At 37.4% G+C, this 17,520-nt stretch overlaps 1 protein-coding gene across 1 annotated transcript in view; it reads left to right on the plus strand.

The window, feature by feature from the left end:
- The window catches only part of CRYBG3 (crystallin beta-gamma domain containing 3), a 146,319-nt gene that overhangs the window by 24,006 nt on the left and 104,793 nt on the right, over positions 1–17,520 (plus strand). The window contains exon 3 of the mRNA XM_044669258.1: positions 16,338–16,762. Within this exon, the coding sequence (XP_044525193.1) occupies positions 16,338–16,762 (425 nt within the window). The remainder of the gene's footprint in view (positions 1–16,337; positions 16,763–17,520) is intronic.

Below are 17,520 nucleotides of genomic sequence, written 5' to 3' on the forward strand. Positions count from 1 at the left end.
CTTGTGATTCAAGTATCTGATCATGACTACTCATATCTCAAATTGCTTGTGACTTGAGGTCTTCATGTATCAAGGTACTGCTGTGCAAATAAATCACTAGTTTCCTTTATGTAATCTTAAGTGAATGTGGAATGGAGGCTGTTCTTATTGGGTAGATAAAGAGTGAAGCACCACAAGGGAGCTAGTGGGATAGATCCTAATATTCCTGTTTCTGTTCTAAGGAAACTAGGATTCAAGGACTTGTTAGCTCAGCATAACATACCAAAATTACTTTTGATTCATCATAATTCATGTCTCATTCTTAAAGAGAGTAAACTAGTTATTGCATGTAAATTGTATACTTTGGGGGAAATGATAAACTTTGTTTTTGCACCATGAAGTAAATTCAAAAAAATGTTGCTGGACAATGGAAAATTATATTTTAGGGGTAAGTAGGTGGCTAAGTGGATAGAGAGCCAGGCCTGGAGACATGATGTCCTGTATTCAAATGGGACCCAAGACACTGCCTGGGCAAATCACTTAACCCTAAAAGCTCAGTCCTTAGTGCTCTTCTGCCATGGATTCAATACCGAGTATTGATTCTAAGACAGAAGGTAATTATTTTTTTAAAAATCTCTGTGACATCTCTGAATATTCATTCTTACTTCACAAATCTAATCATTTGGCAAATCTTGTCATTTCTATTTCCACATCTTTCTTGTGTCCCTTTCATATAGTCATCACCTTTCACACAGGCTACTGCTAGACAGTCTTTACCACACTTGTGGACTTGATTTGGGACTGATTCTTAATATCAATTCTAAGACCAAAAGTAAGAGTTTAAAAAAGAGAAAATTATATTTTAAGAATGTTTTACTTAGTTTGGGATCAGGGCTATTTATTAATTGATAGTTTATATTACTTCTTATTCTAATAACTTAGATTATTAGATATAAATATAGCTATAATAGCTAATATAGCTAAAAAGCTAATATAATGGAATGTGTTAAATTTTTTAATACATTTTTTGAAAGATGTATGTATAATATAATAATGTCTGTATAATATAATAATGTATGTATTATATAGATGTATATATATGTACATATATAATAGAATAATATAATAAGAAAAGTCCTCTAGCCACATATGGCTGGCAGTTCCCTTACCAAACCGGCTTTGAGCTATGGCTCATGCACCCTTTTTGTTTTCAGTTCCCAGCCAAAAAGATCTCTCTTCCTCTTTTTCCAGTTCCAATTTATCCTCCTTGTGATGTTTCTTTTCAAAGACCCTCCAATTGGAGGACTCTGACTTCACTCGGAGCAAGAGGTGGGTCTTCTGGATGCCAACAAATTATGAGGAACAGAGACAAGTGTCTTCTGTGGAAGCCAGGAGTCCTCTAGTTTGGCCTTTAGATGGCAGGGAAGTGTGCACACTGAGGCTATCTTAAGTAGTTTGTTGACAGATAAGCAACAAGCTTTGTTTGTTCTTAATTTAATCAAAAGGTGTGTTGAATTGTAACTTAATTCAGTCAGAGAGTGGGGTATTTCAAACTTAGTATCAAAACTCCCTTTTTAAAAATCCAAGTTTAACCAGAAAAAGAGTAAGGGTTTGTGTTAATTTTTCACCCATTTTTCTATCTGAGAGTCAATTTCCTCTCCAAAGTAAGTTGATTTATTTTTGACAGCTTTTGTAAAAGTGCATCTTGGAAAGAAACTAAGTTATCATCAATTAAATGATTATTAAGCTCTTACTTTGTGCTTAATTAGCACTGGATGAAGTTCTAGAGCTATAAAGAAGAAATGGAAATGATCCCTACCCTCAAAAAGCCTACATTCAAATGAAGGAGACAACTTACAATATTTATAGATGCATTCAAGAGATATTCAGAATGTACATACCAGGTGACCTTAGAGGGAAGGTACTAACTAGCACTTAGGAGAACTGGAAAAAGATGTTTCAGTTGTCTTAGGGCAGTGATGGGCAAACTTTGTAAAGAGGGGGCCAAAGGAAAGGAAATGCTCATCTGTCAGTCTGTTTCTAAGGCAACTCTTTGGAAGTCTCATTGCATTGTATTCGTCAGATTAGGAATAATGTTTCCTGGCTGGATAGAACATTTCAGGGGGTTGCATCGGACCCTCAGGCCATAGTTTGCCCATCACTGTCTTAGGGGAAAAAAGCCATGGATTCTAAGAGGTGGAAGTAGGAAAGGAGAGAATTCCAGGCATTTGAGACAATCAAAGGCTAGTATGGCTTGTCTGTAATGTGCATGGACATGAGTGATGTGTAACTTCTGAAAAGATGGGAAGGGCCTGGGTTTAAAGAGCTTTGATCCTAGAAGTAAATCAAGGCTACTGGAGTTTATTGAATGTATGTGGGTAGGATGGGAAGGAGGATGAGAAATGACATGCTGCCCTTAGAGCTGCCCTTGAGGAGAAACATTTTGGCATCTGTGTAGAAGATGGAGTGGAATGACTGCAGACTGGGAGACCAATTAGGAGGCTGTTGCAGTAGGCTGGGTGAGAGGCGATGACTATATGAAAGGGGCACATCGGAGAAATGTGGAAATAGAAATGAAAAAAAATTGGCAAATAATTAGATTTGTGGAGTGAGAATGATGACTCAGAAATGTCAGAGGTTTTTTTTTTTTTTTTAAACCTTTCTGTCTTAGAATCAATACCTAGGATTGGTAAGGACTAGTTGGTGGAGGTTAAGTAATTTGCCCCAGTTTTAGACAGCTGGTCAATGTCTGAGGCCAAATTTGAATCCATGACGTCCTGTCTCCAGGCCTGGTGCTGTACCCACTAAGTCACCTAACTGCCCCGTGACACAGAACTTGTAAACTTGGGTGACTGGAAGGATGGTGGTACCCCTGGCAGGAGTAGCGAAGTTTGGAAGAGTAGGCTTCAAGGAAAAGATAACAAGTTTTCATTTGGACACACTATTTTGGGACATCCAGTTTGAATTAGATGAGAAAAGGGAAGAAAGAGAAATCCTAGGATAGAGCCTTAGGAAATACCTGTCCTAGTGTGCATTATCCCATGGATAATGGGAGACTGAGAATGATAAGTGGTTATAGTTGAGAAAATAACCAAAAGAGATAAATGTCATGAAAACTTAGAGAAGAGTATCCAGAAAGATGAGACATTTTAAGGATGGTTATTGTTGATTTTGTTATAAATGTGATTGTGCTGATTTTTTTCTGATGTTGAACCATTCTTTGTTATTCGAAGCAAAATTATTGTCTCTTACAATTTTTTAAACCTTTCTTTCTGTCCTAGTAACAACTCTTAAGATAGGAGGGCAAGAGCTAGGCAAAAGGTGGTTAAATGAATTGCCCAGGGTCACACAGCTATTGATTTCAATATTACTAATATTGATATTGAATTCAATGATACTGAGTTATTTTATTAAAAATACGAGGGCTTTCCTTGTCTTGGTATTTTATAGCTATTATTATTTATTATTATTATTCCTGTTGACTCCTTAGGAGCATAGGGCCGCAACCATCTCACACCAGCGGACTCTGTTCTGGGCAACTTCCCCCAGCTGGGCCCATGTCATTCCGACTGTTTTTGTTTCATTTTCGGCAGATCTTCGCCAGGTCTGTTTTGGTCTTCCGACTTTCCTCCTCCCTGAAGGGTTCCAGCTCAATGCTTGTCTGGCTACGTTGTCTTCCGGTTTTCGTAGCGTATGTCCTATCCATCTCCACTTACGTTCTTTATGTCCTGACTAATGGGGTACTGGATTGTTCTTTCCCAGAGACTAGCATTGGAGATCTTTTCAGGCCATCTGATGTTCAAGATGTAGCGTAGACATCTGTTAACAAAGACCTGGAGTTTGTTGGTGTTGACTTTCGTCACTCTCCAGCTTTCTGCTCCATATAGGAGGACGGCCTTTACGTAGGTATTGAAGATTCGGAGCTTAGTGACGAGGGACAGTGCTTTGGAGATCCAGACAGACCGTAAGGTGTTAAATGCCTGTCTGGCTTTGTTGATTTGGTTTCTGATGTCCTCATCTGCTCTGCCGTCCTTACTGACGATGCTACCCAAATAGGTGAAGTGGTCCGTCTCCTTGATGTTTTCTCCCTGTAGTTGGATTGGCAGGTCCTGTCTGCTGTTGACTGTGATCACCTCGGTCTTCTTCTTGTTGATCATCAGACCTGTCTTCTCCGCTTCTTCAGAGAGTCGTGCAAGTTTGGCTTGCGCATCCTGCTGCTTGTGAGAAAGGAGACAGATGTCATCCGCGAAGTCAAGGTCCTCAAGCTGTTTGGTATGAGTCCATTGAATGCCCGTATTGTTGTCCTTGGTAATTCTTCTCATGGTCCAATCTATGACCATCAAGAAGATAAGGGGCAAAAGCATGCAGCCTTACTTCACTCCAGTCTTCACTGTGAAGGGAGCTGTCAGTTTCCCATTATGGATGACCTGGCAGGTAAAGTCTTCATATAACCGCTGGATGATGTTGATGAGCTTCGGGGGAATCCTGTAATGCTGCATCAATCTCCAGATGATGTTCCTGTCTACGCTGTCAAATGCCTTCTCGAAATCCACGAAAGTCATAAAGTAATATCGTAGTTGCCAATTTTAAAATATTATAGGTTAAGTCAAAATGAATTTCAGCAGCTTTTGTTTACAAACAGGTGGAAAGAGTAAAAGAGGAAAGTGTAGATAAAGAGACAGATTTTTAACAAGCCTACCAGCTCTTAAGAGTTTTTTTGGGAAGTGAAGTCTGCTTCAGCACCCTTGGCAGGAGGCTTCCTCAGGTCTTGATCTCCTTGTGGAGTCTTCAGCCAGAAGTCCACCAGTGCAGCCTCCTCCAAAGCCAAGTAAGGAATCTCAGCCACTCACCCAGCAAGCCGATGCAGGGAAAAAGTCTCCTCCAAAGCCAAGGAAGCAAAGAGTCCTCCTCCAGCCCAGCTCACCAATGCAGAGAGAGAGAATTAGTCTTCAGGCTGCCCTTTTTAAAGCGGTTTTCTTGATATCACTTCCTGTTGCTTCCCCACTTTACAGGAGCCAATCACAGCCTCCCAATTTGCTTAGCACTGCCCAGGGGAGGGCAGTGGCCTTTGGAGGTGTGAGCTTTCTCCAATAAGTGACTCATGAACTCTCTTACTTAGTGTTAAGTAGGGGTACTTTAAGTTCTTGATTTGGTTAGCTAAAAATAGACAAGGGGATAGACAGCCCCTGACAAATAAGAATTGTATAAAATAGACCATCATAACAAGATAGGAACTAGTAATTTTTTTTTTGGTATCACTATTTCTAATTTTGAAATTTTAATTTAATCCTATCTTCACAGGTTCCATCTTGAGAGTTAATCAATCTTGTCAGAGGGTATATAATACATTTATTTCTCTTTATCCTAATTTTTTTTAGGTTGCCATTTCACAAGATTATTTTGTGACTATATAAAGAATTCTAAGGAGATTTATAGATATTTAATATGTGTGCCCTTAAAGCTTTATCTGTTTTTACAAGTAGCTACTTGTTCTTATGCTTGCTATATATTTCAGGGAGGATAAGGAAAATTTGACATATTTTAAAAAAGAAAAACTTTAAAACTGAGATTTTAATAGATTTATATAAGAATGTCTTTTAAAGTTAGGTATTGTAAATTGTGTCTATATCCAGCTATTTTTTTAAACCCTCTTACCTTCTGTCTTAGAATCAATACTGAGTCTTGGTTGCAAGGCAGAAGAGCATTAAGGGCAAAGGCAATTGGGATTAAGTGATTTGCCCAAGGTCACACAACTAGGCAGTTCCTGAGGCCAAATTTGAACCCAGTACAATCTCTAGGCCTGGTTCTCTCTTATCTACTGAACAACCTAGATGCCCCATATCCATCTGTGTTTAAAAATGTATTTTGAATTACAGGGTAGTTACTTATGTCCTCATTGAAAAAAAATTGTGCTTTTCATAGTTATTGAATGTATAAGGAAAAGACACTTGACTCAGACAGCCCCTGATAAATAAGAATTGTATAAAATAGACTGTCACAACAAGACAGGAAGTAGTAATATTTTTTGGTATTGCCCTTTATTTCTAATTTTGAAATTTGTAGTTAATTAATTAATTAAGAACATTTTTCCATGGTTACAGGGTTAATGTTCTATCCTTCCCCTCCCACTAACCCCCTCCCATAGCCGATGCATAAATCCATAATTTTACATATATCATTGATCAAGACCAATTTCCATATTATTGATATTTGCACTAGGGTGTTCCTTTAGAGTCAATATCCCCAATAATATCCCCATCAACCCATGTGATTAGGCAGTTGTTTTTCTTCTGTATTTCTACTCCCACAGTTCTTTCTCTGAATGTGAATAATGTTCTTTCTCATAAGTCCCTCAGAGTTGTCCTCGGTCATTGTGTTGCTGCTAGTACAGAAGTCCAATACATTCAATTTTACCACAGTGTATCAGTCTCTGTGTACAATGTTCTCCTGGTTCTGCTCCTTTCACTCTGCATCAATTCCTGAGGTCATTCCAGTTTACATGGAATTCCTCCAGTTTATTATTACTTTTAACACAATAGTATTCCATCACCAATAGATACCACAATTTGTTCAGCCATTCCCCAATTGAAGACCTTGTTTTCCAGTTTTTTGCCACCACAAAGAGTGTGGCTATAAATATTTTTGTACATGTCTTTTTCCCTATGATCTCTTTGGGGGTACAAACCCAGCAGTAGTATAGCTGGATCAAAGGGCAGGCAGTCTTTTAGTGCTCTTTGGGCATAGGAACTAGTAATTTTAATAATGGCTTACATCTATATAGAGTTTCACAGTTGGCTGTACACTTTCACAGTACCCCTAAGAAAGAGGGTAATACAAGTATCATTCTTATTTTTTACATAACAAAATTAAAACTCAGGGAGTATAAATGAATCACCTTCTGGCATGTAAGTTATTTGATCTCAAACAGTACTCCTCATGGTGAGACTTAAAGCTTACATTTAGATTTTAACCTAAAAGAATAAAACATCTTAAAAAAAACAACTAGCTGAAATATTCTCAAGATGCTCTGTGATAATGAGGAGGGACCTCATTTACTTTTTAAAATAAGTTGTTATTGATATCTTCTGTTCCTTAAAATAGGTATCCCATCATTTTCCCTTTCCAGAGAGCCATCCCATTAAAAAAATTATTTTTAAAGAGTAATAAAGAGTAATAAAAAAGGGGAGGGGGAGGCAAAATCAATTAATACTTTAAAATAGTCTGAATACATGTGCAATGTATAACATCTGTAGACCTTTTTCTCACCTCCTTTAAGAAGTGAGTTAGGGGGGCGTTCTGGGTTAAGATGGCGCCAGAGTAAAGAGCAGCTGCTTAACCTCCATATCCAAACCTTCCCCCCAAAATGAAAACTGGTCACAAGCTATTGAAGAGTTCAAATCTGAGATTATGAGAAAGATGGTAGAGAACTGGCAAGAAACTACCAGTTTAAAAGGCAGAATTTCGCAATTAGAAAGTAAGGCTCAGAAATCAATGAATTGATAAGCAAATTGAAGATCAGAAATGACCAGCTGGAAGCCTTGTAGAACCAAACAGACCAGATTCAAAAGGAAAACCAAAAGATTATAGCTGCAAACCAGTCCCTAAAGGCTAGAATTGGGCAGTTACAAAAAGATGCCCCCAAATCAAAAGAATTGATGAGCAAATTGTAGACCAAAATCAAATAGCTGGAAAATAGGATAGACCAAATCGAAAAGGAAAATCAAAAGAATATAGCAGAAAACCAGTCTCTAAAGACAAGAATTGAGCAAGTAGAAGCCAATGATCTCTCAAGACAACAAGAACAAATAAAGCAAAATCAAAAGACTGATAAAATAGAAGGAAACATGAAATATCTCACTGAGAAATTGATAGATGAAGAAAAAAGGTCTAGAAGAGATAACTTGAGAATCATTGGTCTTCCTGAAAAAAGCAGAAATTAATAGAAATTTCGACTCTATACTAAAGGAAATTATTCAGCAAAATTGCCCTGAAGTTCTACAACAAGAGGGTAATATAGACATTGAAAGGATCCATAGATCACCCTCTACACTTAGCCCTGAAAAGACAACCTCCAGGAATAAAATAGCCAAATTTAAGAGCTTCCAAGTAAAAGAAAAAAAAATTTTACAAGAAGCCAGAAAGAGACAATTCAGATATCAAGGAGCAGCAATCAGGATCACACAGGATCTGGCAGCCTCCACACTATAAGACCCCAAGCCTTGGAATATGATATTCAGAAAGGCAAGAGAAATGGGTCTACAACCAAGGATCATCTACCCATCAAAACTAACTATATACTTCCAGGGGAAAGTATGGGCAGTATTTGCACAGAAAAGACCAGCACTAAATGGAAAGTTCGATATCCAACCACAAAAACCAAGAGAAACATGAAAAGGTAAATAAGAAGCAGAGGGGAAACTCTGTTTTTAAATTTGCCTCTTTAAGGTCTTCAATAAGATCTAATTATTTGTATTCCTGTATGGAGAAATGTTATGTGTAATTCTCTGTAGTGAACTCTATTCACTATTGGTTGGAGTACTAAATGTTCTATAAGGGGGTGGGTGGGAAAGAGGGGGGTGAATAGTAGAGGACACCAAGAGAAACTTGAATGAATAAGAAAAATAGGATATTCTCTTACACACAAAGAGGGCATGGGAAGGGGAAGGGATGAATACTATTATAAGAAGGAGAGGAAGAGAACATTAAGAGGTAATAATATTTAAACCTTACTCTCAGTGTAATCAACCCGGAGAGGGAAGAGTAGCTACATTATCCATTGAGATATGAAACTCTATCTAAGCCTACTGAGAAAGTCAGAAGGGATAAACCAAGGGGAGCAGAGGAGTGGGGAGGTCAAAAAAGGGAGGGGAGGAGAAGGGAGAAGGAATTCATTAGGCCTTAAAAATAAAAAGAGGGGGGGCAGCTGGGTAGCTCAGTGGAGTGAGAGTCGGGCCTGGAGACAGGAGGTCCTGGGTTCAAAACCGGCCTCAGCCACTTCCCAGCTGTGTGACTCTGGGCAAGTCACTTGACCCCCATTACCCACCCTTACCAATCTTCCACCTATGAGACAATGCACCGAAGTACAAGGGTTTAAAAAAAATAATAAAAAAAAATAAAAATAGGGGAATAACAAGGGAGGGGGTAGAAAGGGTAGTAATTCAGGGGAGGGGACAAGGTTTACTGGTTTAAAACAAATCACTGGTTTAAAAGGAAATAGCCTAAGAAGAAGGGGTAGAACTAAGAGAGGATACCAAAATGTTGGGGAATACACAACTGATAATTATAACTCTGAATGTGAATGGGATGATTGATTATACTAACTTAAAAAGCTTTAGTACAAACAAAAACGGTGCAACCAAAATCAGAAGGGAAATTGGGAAAACATCTTTATAACTAAAAACTCTGACAGGGGTCTAATTACTCAAATATACAAGGAGTTAAATCAATTGTATAAAAAATCAAGCCATTCCCCAATTGATAAATGGGCAAGGGACATGAATAAGCAATTTTCAGATAAAGAAATAAAAACTATCAATAAGCACATGAGAAAGTGCTCTAAATCTCTAATAATTAGAGAAATCTAAATCAAAACAACACTGAGGTATCACCTCATACCTAGCAGATTGGCTAAAATGATAGTAGGGGAGAGTAATGAATGTTGGAGGGGATGTGGCCAAATTGGGACATTACTGCATTCCTGGTGAAGTTGTGAACTGATCCAACCATTCTGGATGGCAATTTGGAACTATGCTCAAAGGGCTATAAAAGAATGCCTGCCCTTTGATCCAGCCATACCATTGTTGAGTCTGTACCCCAAAGAGATCATAGATAAATAGACTTGTATGAAAATATTTATAACAGCAATTTTTGTGGTGGCAAAAAACTGGAAAACTAGGGTATGTCCTTCAATTGGGGAATGGCTGAACAAACTGTGGTATATGCTGGTGATGGAATATTATTGCTTTTAAAAGGAATAATAAACTGGAGGAATTCCATGTGAACTGGAAAGACCTCCAGGAATTGATGCAGAGTGAAAGGAGCAGAGCCAAAAGAATATTGTACACAGAGACCACCAATACACTGTGGTAAAATAGAATGTACTGGACTTCTGTACTAGCAGCAATACAGTGATCCATAACAATTCTGAGGGACTTATGGAAAAGAACACTACCCGCATTCAGAGGAAGAACTACAGGAGAGGAAACACAGAAGAAAAGCAACTGCTTGAACACATGGGTTGAGGCGGACATGATTGGGGATGTAGACCCAAAACTACCACAACAACGCAACTATCAACAATTTGGAAATAAGTCTTGATTGATGACACATGTTAAAACCAGGGTAAATGTGCATCGGCTATGGGGGGGGGGAGAAGTTGGGGGGTGAAGGGGAAAGTAAGAACATGAATCATGTGACCATGATAACTTTTCTAAAAAATAAAAATTATTTAAAAAAAATGTGAGTTAGGGGTTGGATTGAGAGCCAGGCTCAGAAATGGGAGGTCTTGGGTTCAAATCTGGCCTCAGACACTTTCTAGTAGTGTGACCCTGGGCAAGTTAATTAACCCCATTTAACATAACAATTATATAATATTGATTCTAAGGCAGAAGGTAAAGATTTTTAAAAAGTGGTTTATTTTTTTTTGTTTGAAATCTGCTTAATTTTTATTATATTATTAATTCACTTTTGATTTTTTGAGGGTTTAGTTTTTCTATTTCATACTACTGTAGATGTTGTTATATTATTTTCTTGAGTTTACCTACTTTGTGTCAGTTAATGTAGATCTTTCCATGCTTCCCTGTATTCATCACACATGTCATTTGTTACAGCACTATACTATTCCATTATATGTATATGAGATAATATCTGTTAACATTTTCCAGTCAATAGATATCTACTTCATTTCCAGTTCTTTGCTATCATAAAACGTATTGCTATAAATATTTTGGTCTATGTGGGAACTTTTTTCTTATTGAATACTTTCTTAGGATAAGCCCAGTAATTGAATTTTTGGTTCAAAAGGTTTAGACATTTTGGTCACTTTATTCACATAATTCCAAAGTAGTTGTACCATTTCACAGATCCATGACATATGAACATGCCTATCATTCTACAACCCCTTTGAAATTGATTATTGCCATATTTTCACGTTTTTGCCAATTTGCAGAATGTGAGGGAAAACCTAAGGGCTCATTTGATTTATATTTTGGAGCATTCTTTCATGTAGTTGTGAATACTCTGCAATTCTTTTTTGGAAAACTGTTTTGCTTGTGTGCTTTAGCCACTAATCTATTATGGAAAAGCTACTATATAAATAATATAAATAAATTTATGCAAATACATGTATATATTGTTTATATATCTTGAATAACAACCAATTATCTGAGAACATCTTCATGTATTTATGTAGTTACAAATTAAATTAAGTGGAACTCAGGTTACTAAGAGGATTTTAAAAAATGATTCTGAACCATTTTATATATTTAGTTTCATTCCCTCTCCTTTTGTCTACTAGTTATTACTGAAACCTGACTCTCTGCTGATGGCTCAGCCTCTTTGGCTACCCTTTCCAATACTGGGCTGTGCTTTTATTCATTCTTGGTTCTTGCAACTCATATTTATCACCCATTCAGAATACTTGTAGCTGTTGTCTGTAGATCCCAAGGCCAGGCCTTTTCCTTCCTCAATTAATTTAGCACATGGCTCACTGGTTTTCTTTTCTCCACTATTCCTTCTCTTCTACATGGAAACTTCAACAAAAATCTCTCAAACACTACAACCGTTAGTTCTTCAAGTTCCTTGTTTCCTTTGTTCTATTCCTTTAACCACACACAAAGATGCATCTTGCCATTGTTCACAAGTATACCAGTTTCTTATATTCAAGAATTCCAAAATTCCTTAATCTATTGGCTTTTTGCCTTTCTTTCTGCCTTTTCCTACAAAACCCTATTTTTCATCTGCATTGTGACCTCTTAATTCCTCAACCCCTTTCTTATAGACCTTTTCTCCTACTCCAGCCAGCCTTCTCTTTTCCCTTGATTTCTTGATTGAAGCAATTCAGTGCTATGCTGTTTTCTTTTGTGTTCTCTGATGATTAAAAATGCTGAGAGGCTGGCTTCTGAGTAAGAAAATCATTTTATTGATTAGGTTAGAAATAACCAATAAGTTAATTGATCAATGATTTCTCTCAGTGATCAAAGACAAAGAAATTCCACTGAATGGATCATTATATACAACTTTGGAAGCTCGTTATTCAGCCCTCCCGTTACATATCCTAAGATATCTTTAGTTGGTAAATAGTCAGTGAGGAAGTGATCCATTATTCTCTCAGTCCTTCCCCAGTTCCTTGATTGATAGTGGAAAATCACATGCCCAATTCTTTGATTCCAACATCTTGAAGGAAGACTCAAGTTCTGCCTGGTTTGGAGTGTCTTTGTTCCATACTTTTCAATTCAAGATTCAGGGACTGTGTCCTGTTACTCACAAACACACCTGGCCTAAATTGGTTTTTATTTACTGCGCAATTTAGAACTTATAATCTCACTTTTCTGTAACTGCAATGAGAGATATTCTACAGTAGGAACATTTCTTAAATTTGCTAGGAAAAAAGGAACGAGCAAAAGAGCTTTGAAGAACAAACCTGAGCTTCAATTCAAAATTCAGGACTAGAATTCAGTATATTAGAAATAAATCTTCTCAGTTCCTAACCCTCTTACCATATCACCAGTTATGCCCTGCTAAGTGTCAGCTTTGGATCACTCCCACCATCCACTGCCTTCAATCCTCTATTTGTGCTGCTTAACAAAGGTGGAGAAAAATCACACAATCATTCTGATTTGGTCCACTACAAATTTGTTACACAACTGGATCCTCAATGTTATTAGGAGGTCCAACCTCACCATCTCACTACCCTACTCTCTGCAGTGGCTCTACTGTCCCTTCTCAAACCTCCCAGGACTCCTGTTCCTACTAAATCTTTTCATATGAGAAACTTGTCTCATATGTTAAAGGAAAAACATTGAAGCCTTTTGCCATGAATTCCATCTTCTCCCTTCTTCTCACATTGCCCATGGGCCTTCAGTCACGCCCTCCTACTTCAGTCCATCTCATATGACAAGGTACCTTTCCCCCTTATCAAGGCTAACATCTTCACCTGCTCAAGTAACCTCATTCCATCCCATCTTTTCCAACAGACTGTTCCCTATCATTTCTACTTTGTCTCTTATTCCAGTCACTCCTTGTCTACCATTTTCCTGTCTACTCCAAAAGTCCTCACTTTGATCATTCCATCTCTATTAAGTATTATTCTGGGTCTCCTGCCCTTTGTGGTCTTTGACAAGGTCATCAATGACACTTTCTCTCCTCTCACTCTTTTCTTAGCCCCTTATGGTCTGGCAGCCAACTTCACAACATCCCACCAAAATTGCTTTCTCCAAAATGGCCACTGATCTCTTAATCACTAAATCCAGTGGCCTCTCAAGCTTTATTCTTTTGACCTCTCTGTGCAGCCTTTGACACTTTTGCTCAAGTTCTCCTTGAAAATCTCCCCTCTTTAGGTTTTTGGGACAGCACTTGCTCTTAGTTTTCCTCTGACCTGACTGCTTTTTCTTAGTCTCAGTCTCCTTTCCTGGAACCTCCTCCAGATCATGTCCTTTAATGAGAGGTATGCCTCAGGCTTCAAGTCTGGGCCCTCTTCTCCCTCTCTAAAGGTGTCTACCCCAAACAAATGAAGACTTCCCCTGGTGCAATGAGTGGATGAGAACAATTTATACCAAAAGCCAAACTGAAGCAGGTGCTGTGGGAGAACTTAGAGGTTGGTCAGACATTGAAAATGCCATGGCCATCCCTTGCATCACAGGACATCACCAGTGGTCCTGACTTTTCTGGACACTGGACTTGCCACATGACTCTGGAAGAGAGAATGAGACTGAGGACTGTGCAACTGGGCTTTACTTAGATCCACTTCATGCACAATTCGAGGCATCACTGGTGATGTTATTGATCTCTTTGAAAACAAAAGAACTTTACTTGATCTTAGCTCTCATGGATTTAATTACCATCTCTATGCAATTCCCACATCTTCCTCTCCTGCCCCAACCTCTCTGCTGACCCTCTATCATTCAACTATAACTGCCTGTCAGATATCTCAGAATGAGTGTCCAGTACACATCTTAAAGTTACTAGTATTGAGCTCGTTCTCTTTCCTAATCACTTTTTTCCTTTTTTAAATTTTATTTAAGAAAATTTTTCCGTGGTTACATGATTCATGTTCTTTCTCTCCCCTACTCCCACCCACCTCCTCAACCAGTGAGCAGTTCCACTGGGTTTTACATGTGTCATTGATCAAGACCTATTTCCATATTTGCACTAGGGTGATGGTCTAGATACTACATCCCCAATCATATCCCCATCGACCCATGTGATCAAGCAGTTGTTTTTCTTCTGCGTTTCTGCTCCCACAGTTCTTTCTCTGGATGTGGATAGCATTCTTTCTCATAAGTCCCTCAGAATTGTCCTGGATCATTTCATTGCTACTAGTAGAGAAGTCCTTTACATTAGATTCGATTGGACCACAGTGTTATCAGTATCTGTGTACAATGTTCTCCTGGTTCTGCTTTCTGGAGGTCTTTCCAGTCCACATGGGATTCCTCCAGTTCATCATTCCTTTTAGCACAATAGTATTCCCTCACCAACAGATACCACAATTTGTTCAGCCATTCCCAAATTGATGGACACCCCCTCATTTTCCAATCTTTTGCCACCACAAAGAATATTTTTGTACAAGTCTTTTTCTTTATTATCTTTTTGGGGTATAAACCCAGCAGTGGTATCCTCCTAATCACTTTCCCCACTCCAACCTTTCCTACTACTGCAGAGAGCAACACAATCCTCCTAGTCCCTCAGACTTGGGACTCTTCCGGAGTCCTTATTCTCCTTCACTTCCCAGTAGCCCATTTGTTTTCAAGACCTGTTGATTTCACCTTGCAATAGCTCTTGAACACTCCGCCTTCTCTCCTCTGATACTCTGATACCAGCCCTCATTACTCCATCCCACTTTTAGCCACTAAATTGCTTTTCCTAAAGCTCAGGTCTAATCACATCATCTCCCTCCCCCCACCATCCCCCCATTAACTCCTCTTCTTTTACCTGACCCTCAGCCATATACTATTTGGCCCAGTGTCACTGACCTCCTGGCTCTTCTGTGAACCAAACTTTCTTCCTCTTATCTCTGGCCATTGTTCTCCTGTATGCCTGGAATGTTCTTCCTCCTTCCTGGCTGCTTGCTACCTTCCTTTAAGTCCCATCTAAAACCTTATCTTCCTCAGGCAATCTTTTCTAACCCCACTTAATTCTAGTACATTCCCAGTGTTATTATTTCCTAGCTATTCTCTATAAAGTTTATGTATTTCTTTTTGTTTGTTGTCTCCCCATTAAATTGTGAGGCCCTTGAGTGATGAGATTATCTTTTGTTTCTTGTATCTCTAGTGCTTAGCACAGTGCTTATTACATAATAGTCGTTGATTAAATGTTTATTGAGTGACATTGGATTGTAGTTCATCCTGTGAAATGTTTTTATTTCAGATGAAATCCAGCAATTTTTTTTGAAAAATATATGCATAGGAAGTTTGGTTTGTATGGTTCTAGCAGTGCTTTCTGATAATTTAACTCTTCTACCATTGTAATATTTTGGGGGCCTTTTTCTGATTAATTTAATCTCTTATTTTAAGAATAATGTATATTACATTTGACAATTTGTTGAGCATGTATACAAATACATATATAAACTGAATGTTAAGAAATTTAATATAAATTACCATAAGTGTCCAAATTTATTGATCATTGTGAAACAAAATGAAGAATGTGCTCTTTGATGTATCTAACTTCACTTTCTATCTTTATAATGATAATACTTTGTGGGTGATTAACAAAATTTTTTCTAGTCATGGAATACAATTTTTTCCAAAGAATTACAATTGCTTGTTAGGATTTGGTGAGGCAAGATGTAGTGAGGACATAAATCGTTTGTGAGACGTTACTAACACTCATAGAGTAAAGGCTGTCCTCAGAGACATGTATCAAGTGGGATTGTAATGAAATTGTTATTTATTTTTATTATAACTGGCTTTTGAATATTTCATACATTTCTCTGAGATTTAGTATAGTTATATGCCAACGCTTTTTCCCAATTATGAGTCTTAAATCAACTTCATTCTTGTTATATTTACTTCTAACCTAATTTGTGAAACCTGGTAATTATGACTAATAAGATTAATCTTTGCATATATAAATACATATTTCCATGTACATATTTAAATTGATTTTTATTTGCCGTCTCTTTTTTGTTTTTTTTTTTAAAGATTTCCCAAAGTGAGGACAGTAGGAGCCATTCTGAGAAACCAGCTAATCTTTCACCAGAAGAAGACACAAAAAAACTAGATGACTTTACCAGTTTATCCTCAGATTCTAAGACTCTAGACATTGATAAACAGCCCAAAGAAGGCTTTCTCCAATTCCTTGGTAACTTATTTAATATCTCAGCAAAATCCCTCCAGCAACTACCCCTCAAAGGTGAACATGAAAAAACTGAAAAGGATTCACAAAATCTCATTGTTCTTCATAAAGAAAAGTTTAAAAAGGAAAATGATATATATTACAGTCCTCCTCTGGAAGAGCTAAGTCCAACAATTGAAAAAAAAGGCCTGCCCACTTCAACTGATATGTCAGATGTTACTTCAGAAGATATAAGAGAAGATAGTGAGCAAGAAAGCAATGAATTGCTAAAGTAAGTTCCAGACTTTATTTAATCAAGAATGTTCAAGTGTGAATGGACCAATAGATAAGCATACTACATTGTTTCATGAATGTGTATAATTGAAGATAAATAGAAGATATGTAGAAATCTGTATAGAAAAGGAGAATGAAAGAAAAACTGACAAGTAATTAGGAGCTGAGAATTCTACTTCTTGCCTTGCCCCTGATTTAGTTATTTTGACAAAGGCAAAGCATTTAGCTTTTCAGGATTTAGCTTCATTATTTGGAAAATGAGGGAAGACAGAACACTCCATGTGTACTGTACAGGCAGACAAGAGATCCTTTTATATATATATTCCTTTGGATAGTCAATATGTATTTGGTATTACAATTGCAGTAAGAATAACTATATTCTAGATTTCCTGATTTTGAAAACATTTGCTATTTTTCTTGTAGATAGATAGATGAATTTCAAGAAAATAGTTCCAAACTTTGGTTATTTCATTTATTAGATCCATGTAGAAGAGAATAGTGGATTGCAAGAGATTGCATTTATTTTTAGCAGATCCAATTTTTGTCCTTTTGAAAGAGGCTAAAATCTCTAGACACCAGCCTTTATTTCTCAGCTTTATGAACTAGACTCTTACCCAATGAAAAAGTTCTAAAATAGCTCATTATAACTATTATTTTTGTTGCTACTATTAATACTAATAGCTCATATAAGCTGAATACAATTTAATTTGTGACTATGAAACATTGACTATTGATTAAAATTTTTATTCAATTCAT

Source organism: Gracilinanus agilis, chromosome 3 (assembly GCF_016433145.1).
Source record: "Gracilinanus agilis isolate LMUSP501 chromosome 3, AgileGrace, whole genome shotgun sequence".
In the NCBI taxonomy this organism is placed as follows: Eukaryota; Metazoa; Chordata; class Mammalia; order Didelphimorphia; family Didelphidae; genus Gracilinanus; species Gracilinanus agilis.